General features: G+C 43.7%; 1 protein-coding gene and 1 long non-coding RNA gene across 2 annotated transcripts in view; one reads left to right on the top strand and one right to left on the bottom strand.

Moving 5' to 3' along the window:
- Positions 1-463: 463 nt before the first annotated feature.
- LOC121337938 lies at positions 464-4,371 on the bottom strand. The gene is made up of 3 exons (XR_005952962.1): positions 3,738-4,371; positions 1,713-1,853; positions 464-751 (listed from the first exon to the last, which is right to left on the bottom strand). It is a non-coding gene; the product is annotated as an uncharacterized LOC121337938 (long non-coding RNA).
- Positions 3,147-12,943, top strand: part of NMT2 (N-myristoyltransferase 2) — a 34,916-nt gene continuing 25,119 nt past the window's right edge. Inside the window, exons 1-2 of the mRNA XM_041408393.1 lie at positions 3,147-3,402; positions 11,755-11,890. Of these exons, the coding sequence (XP_041264327.1) occupies positions 3,293-3,402; positions 11,755-11,890 (246 nt within the window). The 5' untranslated portion in view covers positions 3,147-3,292. The remainder of the gene's footprint in view (positions 3,403-11,754; positions 11,891-12,943) is intronic.

Below are 12,943 nucleotides of genomic sequence, written 5' to 3'. Positions count from 1 at the left end.
GAGCCAGAAAGCTGAGATGTATGGTGGTGTGGTGGGTCCCCTACACACTGCTCTGTGTTTTGGTGGCTGACTTTAGTGGGAGCAACAAGGCAGAGCTAGATCTGAAGTAATTTATTTGCTTTTCTCTCTTCCTTTCTTCCAATTTGTTGCCATAAGCAGCTGGGTATTTTGTCTACATCTAGCAGCACACCAAGAGTCACTACTAAAGCTCTAAGGAGACCTATGAAAATACCCAACTGATGAATACTTCATGACATGCCACAAATACTTTAACTGATTTCATGATATGCCATTTACTATTAAGTAAAGTGTATCTCCTGCAAAGGAAGTCTATTTTCCTTTGTTAATAACTTTTCAGCTTTTGTGCAAAATGACTGTGCTTGCTTCTTTTCAATCTTCATAAAATAAAAGGCTTTTGCATTTTATCTTCCCTGTACATCTAGGAAGAAGTCTTTTTTATCAATTAAAACCAGTAAGTTTGCACCTTTAAAAACACAAGCTCTTTACCTGGTTAAGTTTAAACATTTCTGATGGTTTTTGATGGTCTGCTTAGACTGGTGTGAGTCTGTGGGTTGTCTGCAGTACTGGCATGAGCATTTTGGGAGGTTCCTGGATATACCCACGTGCAACAGCAGAGATGTTGGAAGATGCCCACAAGGAGCCTTTTCGGGCACTGCAGGTGCCATGTTTGCTGCTTGTTGTCCTGATGTTTCATACTCCAATAACTCTCTGTGGCTGAGCATGTGGGGTCCTGAAACTCAAAGATACATTTTTTCACCTTGCTGCTCTATTTTCAGAGGACAACTACACATGTAATAGCCAGCATGTGTCAAGTAATGTAACTGCTGAGCAGTGTCTGCAGAGTGAATTTAAATGCTCTGGGAATATGTCTCCTAATTTCAGAAATGCAAAGCTACCTCAGAAATCCACAGCACAGGACAAATGCTTAACTCACTTTTGGTGAACTTCTCTACTTGTGGTATAAGCAAAAATTACATTTTCATAGAATGCAAAGCACAATCCAGTACTGTCCTTTGACCTTGCAATGGTCAAACCTGGATAATAATCTCAGAATATCAAATGCACTATGCTTAAGGTCATTCTTCACACATGCTAAAAAGTATAAAATAGCAGCCATTCTGCAGCTATAATCCCCCTTCCAAGGAGAATGCCTAGCAGGGCAGCTTGCTGGGAGAAATTCATATTGCCTCTTTAAATGACAGTATGAAATGCCAGAAGAGTCAGGATCCAGGCCTCTTCTACTCCATTTGTCTCAATGAAATGAGGAAAAATGTGGTAAAGGAAAGAAGACAGTGAAATCTACAGCTTCTCCAACAGAGTGATTCAATAGAGCTGTTTAGTCATTGACCTACTGTTCTTCACTTACTCTTACACATAATTATGAGGGGAAAAAATAATTCATAATCACTGGATTAACTTCTCTCCAGGCTACAGGACAACTTTACAACTGTTTTTTGTTATTGAAAACTATTGGGAATTGTGCCTTTGTTTTGAGATTTCTTTTCTCTCCTGCGCATTACAACTGAATTAAGGTTTACTCTAAAGGTCATTTCAAAGTGGAGTGACATGAAAGATACATTTTGCCTCTAAACTACAGCGATGGGCTTGACACTGGGAGGTCCTGCTTGGCCAAGTGTAAATTACAGATTCCATTTCATGCGTTTGAATTACAAGTTCTTGTGGCAACTCACAAGTTGTAAAGAACCAAGTGCAGTGGGATGAAGGGCGTCCCCAGGCTAGTGCTGAGTATACAGAAGATCAGAGTTTGACAGCTGGAAGGACATTTAGCTTTCTTCTGTTTGGCCAGCAAGATCTTTTACTTCACATGTCACCTGCAATACACGACAGAGCAAAATATGACGTCACCTCAAATCAAAAATAGAAAAAAGTAATCCAGATCAAACCTTAAATAGGGCAGAAGCAATAGCTTCCTCACATTAAATTGCTTTCACGGGTACAAAGACAAGGAGAAATTACAACTGATGTAGCCTATTCTTATGTTTTAATGGGCTGTTTGGCAGCACTGCCAAACCAAATTCTGGATCTCATTCAGAAAGCTTGATTTGACCCTGGAAATCGTGACAGTTCAAATACTTAACACAAGGTACTCTTTATTTGTTTTCCTGGGTATAAATCATTACCATTCAATTCCAGGTTTTCTAGCATGGAGCTTGTAGAAATACAAAAGGCATTAGGAAAATAGCAAGTGCTGGGAGCACCCACCATCCACAGTACTGGGATTGTCCTGGTGGCCTTAGCAGCCTCCACCAGCAGCAAATTTTGTTCATAGAGCTTCATTTTGAGTCCTGGAGTTTCCTCTGGGAGTCAGCTAGGAAAAAGTTAAACACAGCAATGGCAAAGTCCATTTGTGCATCTGGACCTATGCTCATACATGCGTTTGAGGTGGCTCAAAAGCATCTCTGAATTGTAGACACAGGTTAATTTTGTGTAGCCATGACAGAACCTGGACTGCCTCTCTTAAGGAGAACTGGGAGAGACAGAACCTGGAAGGTAGAATGGGGAAAGAGCCAGAAAGCTGAGATGTATGGTGGTGTGGTGGGTCCCCTACACACTGCTCTGTGTTTTGGTGGCTGACTTTAGTGGGAGCAACAAGGCAGAGCTAGATCTGAAGTAATTTATTTGCTTTTCTCTCTTCCTTTCTTCCAATTTGTTGCCATAAGCAGCTGGGTATTTTGTCTACATCTAGCAGCACACCAAGAGTCACTACTAAAGCTCTAAGGAGACCTATGAAAATAACTTGGGCGTCCCAGTGTTTACGGTGTGAGAAGTAGACACGGGAAGCCGGCAGAAAGCGCGTCGATGCCGCCGAGGCCCGGCGGCTGCAGGCCCAGCCCGAGGAGCTCGGCGGGACGGACACGCCGGGGCTGCGCTCGGGTCTCCCGCGGCTGTGGGGGCAGCGCCCATGGACGGGATACCCAGACCGCAGAGGGCCGGCGAAGCAGCGTGGATTCGGCATGAGGGGATCAGTGCAGGGCCCGGCCCAGGAGCGCACCGCCCGAGTGTACCGGGCTGGGCTGGGCTGGACCCGGCCGGGCGGGACAGGGCGCGGAGCGCTCCCCTCACGGCCCCGCCCCGGTCCCCGCGGGGTGGCGGGAGCGGCCGGGCAGGCCCGGCGGCCGCCGCCTCCTCGTTCCCCGGTTTGGCGCGGGGAAGGACCGCAGCTAGAGGGAGCTGCTCCGGACCGCGTCTGCCCGTGCGCCCCGGTTCTTTCACAGGCTCCCCCGCCCCTTCCCTCCCTCCTTTCCCCGTGATGGCGGAGGACAGCGAGTCCGCGGCCAGCCAGCAGAGCCTGGAGCTGGATGACCAGGACACCTGCGGCATAGACGGCGACAATGAGGAGGAGACCGAGCACGCCAAGGGGTAGGGGCGCGCTTGGGGAGCGCGCGTGGCTCGGGGAGGCAGCTCCGTGTCCTCCGCCGCGGCTGAGGCCGGGCTGGAGGTGCCCGGGCCGGGCTCCCCTGATGCCCGGCGAGGTCTCTCGGCGGGGCGGGTGTGCTGGGCGCTCCTGCCCGCGGGCGGGCGGCCCGCCGGCGGCCGAGCGGCCCCAGCCCGGGCCGCCTCCCGCCGCAGCATGCGGGCGTGGAACGGCCCTGCCGCCCGGCCCGGAGCCCCGCACCCTTCTGCCCGTAAGGGGAGAGGCGGGAGCCCGGGCCCGGCCCGGCCCGAGGTAAGAGGGCGGCGGGGCTGGCACTTACCCGCCGGACACCGGCCTTGAAATCACGCCGCATAAACGAGGGTAAATCCTGCCTTGTTGTTGGCGCTTTTAGGGCTTGGGGGCGTTTGTGCGTATTTCTGGCCGTCGGGAAGTCCCCTGTAGCGGGGAGATGCCCCCGTGTCCTCCCGCTGGTTCCGGCTGAGCGGCTCCCGCGGGCCGACCCGCGCTCATCCGCGTCCACACCCAGCGCCCGCGCCCTGCCGGCCGGGGGCCGGTGCGGGCATCGGCTGTGCCAGCCTGTCCTGCAGGCACTCCTCCTCACCCATTGTCCTCCGAGAGATGTTACCTCCAGATCCACACGCTGTGGGGAGCAGAGCGCGTGTTTTAGCACGGCAGTAGCCGGGGCAGACGCTGTTGTCTGGTTGGAGTTCCTTCTCCACTAATCTCGCGTCTCAGAGCTTCCCACGCTGAGGATCAGGCGGTGTTTCCAGTTGCCTGGGGAGCTGATGGGAGAGGCGGCCAGCGTAGCTGCGGCCCCTGCCACCCGACCGGTGTTGGGCTGGCTGCGTATGACTCCGTTCAGGCACGAGGTGCCAAGGTTCCAGCTTGCTCTGAAGGCTTTTGGGGCAGGGGAGTGGGAGGAATATGTTTCAAAAGTCGGTTTCATTTGCATATTTTTTTCTTTTTTGAGGGGTTAAAAACGTGATTGCAGAGAAGGCGCTTTGTTGTCGCAGCCAGGAGTGGCTGGAGTAGCCTAAAATAGAACTAGGTTAATCTATACAGTGCTACACAAATATCTTCCTCGTGAATTTGTGATTGATCTGCTTGAGAGCTTTTCTGTAGGTGATTGATGTTTGAGGATGTAGTGTTTGTTGTCTTCTGCTTCTAGGATTTTGTTGACAGCAATCTTAAATGTGGCAAGAGAAATCTAAGGGACTTTGGAGGGCTGACTTGTCTAGAAGGCAGGAACAGGGAAAACTTCGATGCTTGCTGCTCTGTCATTGAGTTAATGGCACGCACACTAAAATAATTGAGTTAGAAATAATTACAGTAATAAAAATCAGGTATATTAAAAGGGACAAAATAGTGTTTTGTTATTTTGGGGCTTTTGTTACATTTGCTTCAGTAAATATGTCACAGTTGGTGATTCCCAAATATGTGAAACTATAGTCCTAAGAGCAGAGAGTTGTTATTTATTGTTCTTCATAGGAACTGACCTGGCATCCTAGTTGGGATTGTTTGATAGCCAGGTAACGATTCAGTTAATGATAGCCAGCTAATGATTCAGGTTTGATTCAGGTAATGCCTGTTTGATTGTATTCCTACTTCAGTTTCCTGTCTGTCTGTGTGTGTGCCTGGGCTGTAGCTGCCCTCTGCAGCGTAGCTCTGTGTGTGGCTGTGCTTGGGCTGCTGTGACAGCGAGTGCAGTGTGTAAGGAGCAACCAGGGAACAAAGAATTGCACTTCGGTGTGTTCTGAGTCACAGCTTGCTGCTCTACTCCAGCACTGCTCTCTAAGGGACACCAACTGTAGCCTGTATGGTCTTCTACCCAAAACTTGTCTCTGTTGAATATCCCAGATGTATTTTAATGAGTGTTTTTAGTAAGTTTAGTTAAATTAATGGCAGATCATTCCAGTACAAAAAGTCTCTTAAGTATTAGTATCTGCTGCATGAAGTCTCATATTGAATCTTGAATAACTTTATTTTCTTGTAATCTTTGAAAAATCTTGTTTGCTACTCTTTGTCTGCAGGCTGAAATACCCACACAAATTCTAGCAAGAGAAAGGAAAAAATCTCACAGTAGAGCGTGCAAGATCTACTCTTGATCTGAGAGATTAGCCTATAGTAATAAGAGCCTAATTAATTATTCCCTGTTTTCTCTCTGTCATTGTATATTAATTCTTGAGGTGACTTCAAAGTTTGATTCAAGCTTTTAGATTAGGCTTTATATACTTAAGCAATTTCTGAGCAGTCCAGCTACTCGAGACTATGCCTGTGTCAACTGACTTGCTAAATGCTGTGTGGTCTCCATTAGTGCTGATCAGTATTTAACCTCATTCTATTTTAACCTGCACCTTTTTAGAAAGAGGCAGAATATTATGTGTCAGTCTCTATTGGATTGCCATGTAACTTAAGTTATTTTCAAGATGTTTCTTAAGATTTGAATATAAGTCCTTAGAATATTGCTGACAGGAAAAGGTGTCTTTTTTGTTTGTTTGTTTTTGTTTTTTTTTAATTTACAAGGTATTTTGTGCCTGAGCACTGAATGAGTGCAGCAGAAAATAACCATTTTGTAGCTCTCAACTGGGAAAATGTCTTTGTCCTCTGATTCTGCTCCTGTTTTTTAGAGGCAGGATTATGTATGTTGTGTGACTCATTGCTGTTTTCCTGTTCTGTAGTTTGCTCCTGCTAGACGCATTATGCTGTATTTGTTCTGTGTTGTAATAAAGTGTGGTTTACAAAATATCTTTGTTAGTGTGTATGTAGAAAAAAATGTATTTGTTGCACCTGGATCCACCCTGCTAAGCCCAGCCTTATAAGGTCTCTCACATTCTAAGTAGCTCCTTATGCTCATTGCCAGAAAGGCCTTGGGCACAAAACATTTAGTAAACAAATGAGAAAAAGGTATGACCTTTAAACAACTCCCCCAGCCCTCAAAAATTACTTGCTTTGAATGTTTTAGTAGTATACCCCTATGATTATTGTTTAAAAAGGCCAACTTTATAATGAATACTACTTCTGGATTTAAAAAGTAAGCAGATATTTTTAAGGTAGTGGCAGCAGTGCTTGGTTTTAGCAGGTGGGTTTTACGTCTCAGAGTACAGATTACAGACTTGAAGGGTAAGGCAGAGGAAACATGCAGCTCTGAGGGATACTCTTGGGTTAGGGTTTAAGGTATTGCTGCTAGGTTTTCATGCTAAAAACCTTGCATTCTCAAGTATTGAAATGTATACAAATGAAATCTTCATGCAGAGAGATTCTTTGTAATGGCAGTTTGTTAGTAAGTGGAATTTGAAGGGCATAGACCCTTCTGGTCGAGACCTTTCTGTATTGTCTTGGAGTGGTAGTAGTTTTTCACAGCAATGAGAAAGGCCTTTGCACCTAAACCTCCATTTTCTTTATGAACCAATGACAGCCCTAGTATAAATAATACTGCTTTAAAATTTTTTGAAGTCTTGCCCATATACATGAGACCTGATTTTTGTGATCAAAAAGATCTGTGTAACATCGTCAGAAAGGCAGCTTTGCAACCTCACTTACTCACAGAGAGAGAAGTACTGTGAAGGCAAGAACCCCACACAGGCCTTTGCAGTTTAAAAATAAACATCTGAAGCACATGTTTGGTTTTAAATTTGAGAAATTGCTAACTTAAAATTACCATTCCGTATAACATAAAACAGATGTTGACATTACAAAGTCTGTTTCTGCTAGAGCAGAATTTAGTGTTCAAAAAGGAAATTAAAATAATAGTGACAGTTAGTCAGTGAGAAAGATAATCTCAAACCAAGGGAACCAAAACAGTTTGACCACCTGAACAGGATAATTGTCATGCTCCTCTGGATTTTTCCATCTTGGCTTTTCATGGATTTGCTCTGAGCCTCATAAAGTAAGTTTCTCCACCCTTGCCACACTTCTCCCCAAATGCACTAAGTATTCCCATTTTTCAGTTTAAAAAAACCCAATCCAACCAAAACACCACCACATGCAGAGAGAAGCAAAAGTATTTTTTTCCCACATCTATGCAAAACACCAGATGTGTGTACATAAATGGAGAGGTATGTGGGTGGGATCATGGGCTTGCATTTGTGACTTGCAGACAAAATCATAAAACTGTAGGCCTAAGTGACTATCTCGGAGTCCTATCCACAGCCTGTTTCTGGGGCAAGGTTAAGTCATTTTGGGGAAGAATAAGGTCATTTGACCCTTCTTCTGGCTCAACTGAAATTTGATTTGCATGTCACTTTATGCTGACCTCACCTTTTTCTTATTCATCAGACTGACAAAATTGTCGTTGTGGGTGCAGTTAAAAATATCTTAGACTGTGCCTGTACTTAGATACAGCTGAACCTCTGTGTATAGACTTGCCCTCCTGTCATTAAAGTTCTCCTGGTATGAGTGTGTCTCCACTAGACTGACATAGTCAAAATCTTCCAGAAGTCTAACATTGAATGGTTTTCTTTGTATCATCTGTTGTGGTCTGTGTGGCAGGCTGAACTAGGGCAGATGTGTTGATCTGATGTGTGAAAAGGTCGTGTTTCCTGAACTGCCAACTTGACAAGGCAGCACCCTGAGCTCTGTACTGTTTTTCTGCTTCCCACGTAGGACCTGAGCTCGGAGTTGTGTCACTTTACAGATGTAGGTAAACACCTGTAGGTGTAGGTGTAGGGTAGTTTGGAAAAAGAGATTTCACGCTTAAAGGTCAACTTTCATAAAAATGGGAAACTTTTTTCCTCCCAGATTCTAAGTGTGAGATTTAATTCAGTGTGTTATTATATAGGTGTATCTAACCACGCAGAGAATTCAGATCTTAGTCAGCACACAAGAATGTCAGAGAAAAGCTTTTAATAGGAACCTTTGGTTTCAGTCTTGTTACCTTTGCATATCCTTTGTGCTGTCAAGTCCAGCAGAACTACGACAAGTTGAGCAACTAAGTTCCTCCCTTTCCAGCCATTCTCACTCCTGGTTTTAGAGCCTTTCAGTTCTCTTCCAGGCAGAGCATGAGAAGGACAACAAATCCTGTGATGTTTTTGTTTTGCTTCTGGCCTGATTTGCTTGGTATCTCTGGTTGTAACTTGTGTTGGACAAACCTGTTTACTGAGTAGAATTTTCTGTGTGCTGCCTGCTGCCAAATATCTGGGTTGCAGGCGTGCCTAAATAGTAGGATGAGTAGAACTCTATTTAAATCCTCTTTTTACATTGTGTGGACTGTAACAGTAAAAAATAAACTGACCCAAGTAGGAGACTGCATAAATAACTGCTCGGAATGATCCCTGGATAACCTGTCAGACAAAAACACCAGTATTTATTTTGCAACAGACAGTGTGAAAGATTTAAACCTGAAGGTCATAAACCACGGACTGGGATTTTGGAACATTAAAAAAAAAATTAAAAACTAATAGTGTAGTTTTAAATGCCACATATATATTACAGCAATTTACTTCAGTCTTCCTTCTTTCCCAGCCGAAGACTATACATTTCTAAATTAAAAAGATCTTTAATTGGTCAAAGTACAAACTACAGTTGTCCTGGTAAAAGTACAGTTTGACTGGGGATAACATTAGTAAAGCTTGGCAAAGCTGATTTTTCTCCATAGCTGCCAAGCTTTTTTTTTAAATTCAATTGTTCATTATTTCACCAAACTAAATAAAACATTGACCCTCAGGTAATCCTAGAGAGCAAAATTCCCCTGTGACGCTGGATCCTCCTGAAAGACAAGAAGACCAGTGAGCTGCGCTGGTGCAGTTCGGAGCTCGGTGCCTGTTCAAGAACAGTGTTTGCTGAAACTCCAAATAGCCTGGTGTTCAGCACACAAACCCTTGGGAGCCAGCTCAGGGACACAGAGGCATCGTTTGTTTGCTATGTGTGAGGTGTTACAGAGAAAGACAAGCTTGTGGAGAGCTGCAGAAAGTAAAAAAAAATACTTCCTTAAATGAATCTCAGCAAAGGTGAAATCACTTCCCTTGGTATTTTTATCTCAGTTTTGCCAGATAGAGGTGGTGAAGTCCTAGGTCTTGTACACATGTGTGAGGTATTACTGTTTTGTATTTATAACCTTGCCAGTCTTTTGGGTCTGTTCTGTGTTTAAATTCTGTACAAAATATCAGCTTGGTATGCATGCCTTCAGATAGATTTAAATTTTCTTATTTTAAATGAGTTGACGCTGTGCTGCCCAGGTGGCCGAGGAAGCCAGTGGCATCCTGGCTTGTATCAGGCAGAGTGTGGCCAGCAGGACCAGGACAGTGATCATACCCTTGTACTGGGACTGGTGAAGCCACACCTTCCGTCTGTTTTGAGCCCTTCACTGGCCTCAAAACTAGAGCTGGAGCATGTCCGGGGAAGCACAGCAAAGCTGGTGAAGGGGCTGAAGAATAAGTCCTGTGAGGAGTGGCTGAGGGAAGTGGGGTTGTTTAACCTGGAGAAAAGGAGATTCAGGGGGTATCTTGTTACTCTATAGAACTACCTGAAAGGAGGTTTTAGCCAAGTGGGGGTCGGCCTCTTCTCCCAGGTAACAAATTACAGGACAAGAAAAAATGGCCTCAATGTGCATCAGGGGAGATTTAGATTGGATGTGATGAAAAGTCTCTTCACCAAAGGGGTTGTTGAGTATTGGGAGGGCCTCCCCAGGGCAGTGGCTAAGTCACCATCCTTGGGGGTATTGAAAATGTGTAGATACTGAGGGATATAGTTTAGTGGTGGACTTGGGTTAAGGTTGGGTTCAATGATCTTACAGGTGTTTTCCAACCTAAGTGCTGTGATTCAATGAAATTGTGATTCATTGTGGATCATGTAGGTGATCCGGCAGTATGCTTATTCTGCAACAAAAGATTTTCTCCCTGCATCACTTACACAAGTCCATCTTTTGTTTCTGCAGCCTTCTAGTAAATGCTTCAAACTCTTTTCTCTCCAGTGTGTTTGATCTGCTCTACTGTTGTCCATTAAGTAGCAACTTGGTCCTGTTCTAGAGGCTGTGGCATTTACAATGCTTTCGTTCTGGGAGCATAACCCAGTGTAACCTTGAATGTTACAAACTTCTTGAGATTGATTCTTGAGGCTGATCTTTCACTACTTTCTAAAGACTATGCTAAAGTACAGTAGGGATCTCACCAAAATCAGTCTTTGCTGAGTTGCATTGTTTGGTTAATTGCAGGCTTTGGGCCTCCCAACTGGAGGGAGAGTGTTTACTTGACATTACCAGCTCAGGCAAGGTATAGATGCTAAGACTGGTCATCATAATCTTGAAAGTGAGCATGTTACAGCAAATAATATGCCCCTTGCAAATATTTGATCGTAATAACTTTAGTTATGTTCTTCTGAGTTTTCTTTCTTTTTGTTTGTCAGTGTGATACCTGGGGATTTTCCCCCTGCCGGATTAAAAGAAACAATTGTTTGTTGCATTGACTTTTTTTCTTTTCCAGTGAAAAACACCCAAGCCCCCCAAACTCTGATATCTGTCTTCTGTTCCGTTATGTGCGTATGGTTTTGCTGAGAGATTAGCCTCTTGAAGAGAATTTAGTGTTAATTGACTCATTGCCTCCGTATTTTCATTTTGTCTGAGAGTTGCCAACTCATCCCACACTTCGCAAATTCTAATCTAATCTTGATTCTATATCTTAATTATTTTTTAAATAAAAATCTCCTTTAAGAATAACTTATGTTATCAGTACTCAAAATATATCAGAATCCTCAAATGCAATTTTTACTTTGTTGCTGCTGGGTGGGGCTTTTTAATTAAAGTTGACCCCATTGTGCTTATTATCTTAAAGCACAAATATTTGGTTAGTTTTATGTTGTCTCTTACTGGGATTTCAGCAAGACTTTCATTACTGCTTAAGTTGAGAACAAAATTTCCAGAAAACAGAATGTTTCATCTGGATTCTTCTCAAATTCAGATGTGCCTTATGGTTGAGCATGAAGGAGAAAAAGTGTTGGGGCACTAATAGTTACTGAGTTTCCAAGGAGGTTACTTTCCTCAGTTCCCATAGTTCTCGTGTTCCTCCAGACTGTTGAATTTGGTAGTTTTGTTTTTGTGCTGGGTAATAGTCTGGAGAAGAGCACTGGTCTCTATGTAGTGTCACAGTTTGACATGAGTATGTCAGAATGCCTGGTTGTCCTGGTGTCAGAGCATAAAACAGATGAAACAGCACTTGCAGGAAGTTTTTCATCAATGCTCTCAGTTCCCGCCTTCCTTGCTTTCTTTCCACTGCCATTTCATTACACTCAAAACGCTGTTAGATTTTTCATATCAAAATGCTGGCTTTTCCATATTTAACTTTTTTAAAATTTGAGGCTCAGTGGTATTGATTTTTCTTATTGCACATTCTTTGAATCTCTGGCAGAAGTCCTGGAGGGGATTTGGGAGCGAAGAAGAAGAAAAAGAAGCAGAAGAGAAAAAAGGAGAAACCAAATTCTGGAGGCACCAAATCAGATTCTGCATCTGACTCCCAGGAAATTAAAATTCAACAACCTTCAAAAGTGAGAGCCTGGTTCTGTTTTAATTTGTGCGTGCTTTCTAATTTAATTTTAATTTGCATGTCACTTGTTGTTAAAGTGAGTTGGTAGTTCTGCCTTAGTGTGTGAAAATTAAGCAAATGTTTCCTGTCCTGAACAGAGAGAAGCAAGCCGAGAACTGGTGTTTTCAGAGCTGCTGTCACCACCACAGTGGTGTACTGTGAGAAAGGCAGAGGAGGAGTTTTGTCTTTCTCTTTGAGCAGTTAGAGCCTGGGCTAGTGGCAGCCTCATTGCATAGAATCATAATCTGTGATGGTAATGCTTTTAAATAGATTTTGTATTTGATTAATTGCCTTTAGTTTTTAGTCACCATCTAAATTGGCTTAGTGCAGTTTTGGTCACTTTTGCAGCATGAAGCTCTCTCAGCAGCAGCCGCAGGAGGGAAGGTGGGCCTGCTGTGCTACAGAGTCTCTTTAGGGCAAGCAAGCAGCATGTATTTGTACATAAAATGCAGTAATCTCAAACATGGAGATAAAGGCTGAAGAAAAATTTTGCTGTCAGAAAGGCCTCCACTATAATTAAGAATTTCTTGAGGGAATGTACAGTCATTGTGGATTTTCTGATAAAATAACATTGTCTGTGTGTGCCGATCATGTTCTGAAAGGGCATTGTGGGTGGATTTTCTGATAAAATAACATTGTGTGTGCCGATCATGTTCTGAAAGTGAATAACATGATGTGGTGCCTTTTTAGCATACAACTTTTATCCCAAGAGAAATCTAAGTCCAAGAACTAAACTTTGTAAAACTAAGAAAGTTTATGGACTTTGGAGCATACTGAGGTAGTTATATTTGCTTTATCTGATTATTGTAGAGAACCTTACACCATTGTACCAACAGGAATCTTTGCCCTGTAAGATTTGTCACATTGGGGCTACCACCTAATTTTATTGGAAAAAGATTGTGATCTGGCTCATCAGCATAGTGATAGATTCTTGTGTTGTCCCTTTAGATCTTTTCCATGTTACCTTGATTGCTTTGCATGGGCACATTTGGCACAGGGGACACTTTATAATATA

Source organism: Onychostruthus taczanowskii, unplaced genomic scaffold, assembly GCF_017590055.1.
Source record: "Onychostruthus taczanowskii isolate IOZ18803 unplaced genomic scaffold, ASM1759005v1 scaffold3, whole genome shotgun sequence".
NCBI lineage: Eukaryota > Metazoa > Chordata > Aves > Passeriformes > Passeridae > Onychostruthus > Onychostruthus taczanowskii.
The sequence above is the reverse complement of the archived record's forward strand: the minus strand, read 5'-3'. Positions and strand labels throughout refer to the sequence as shown.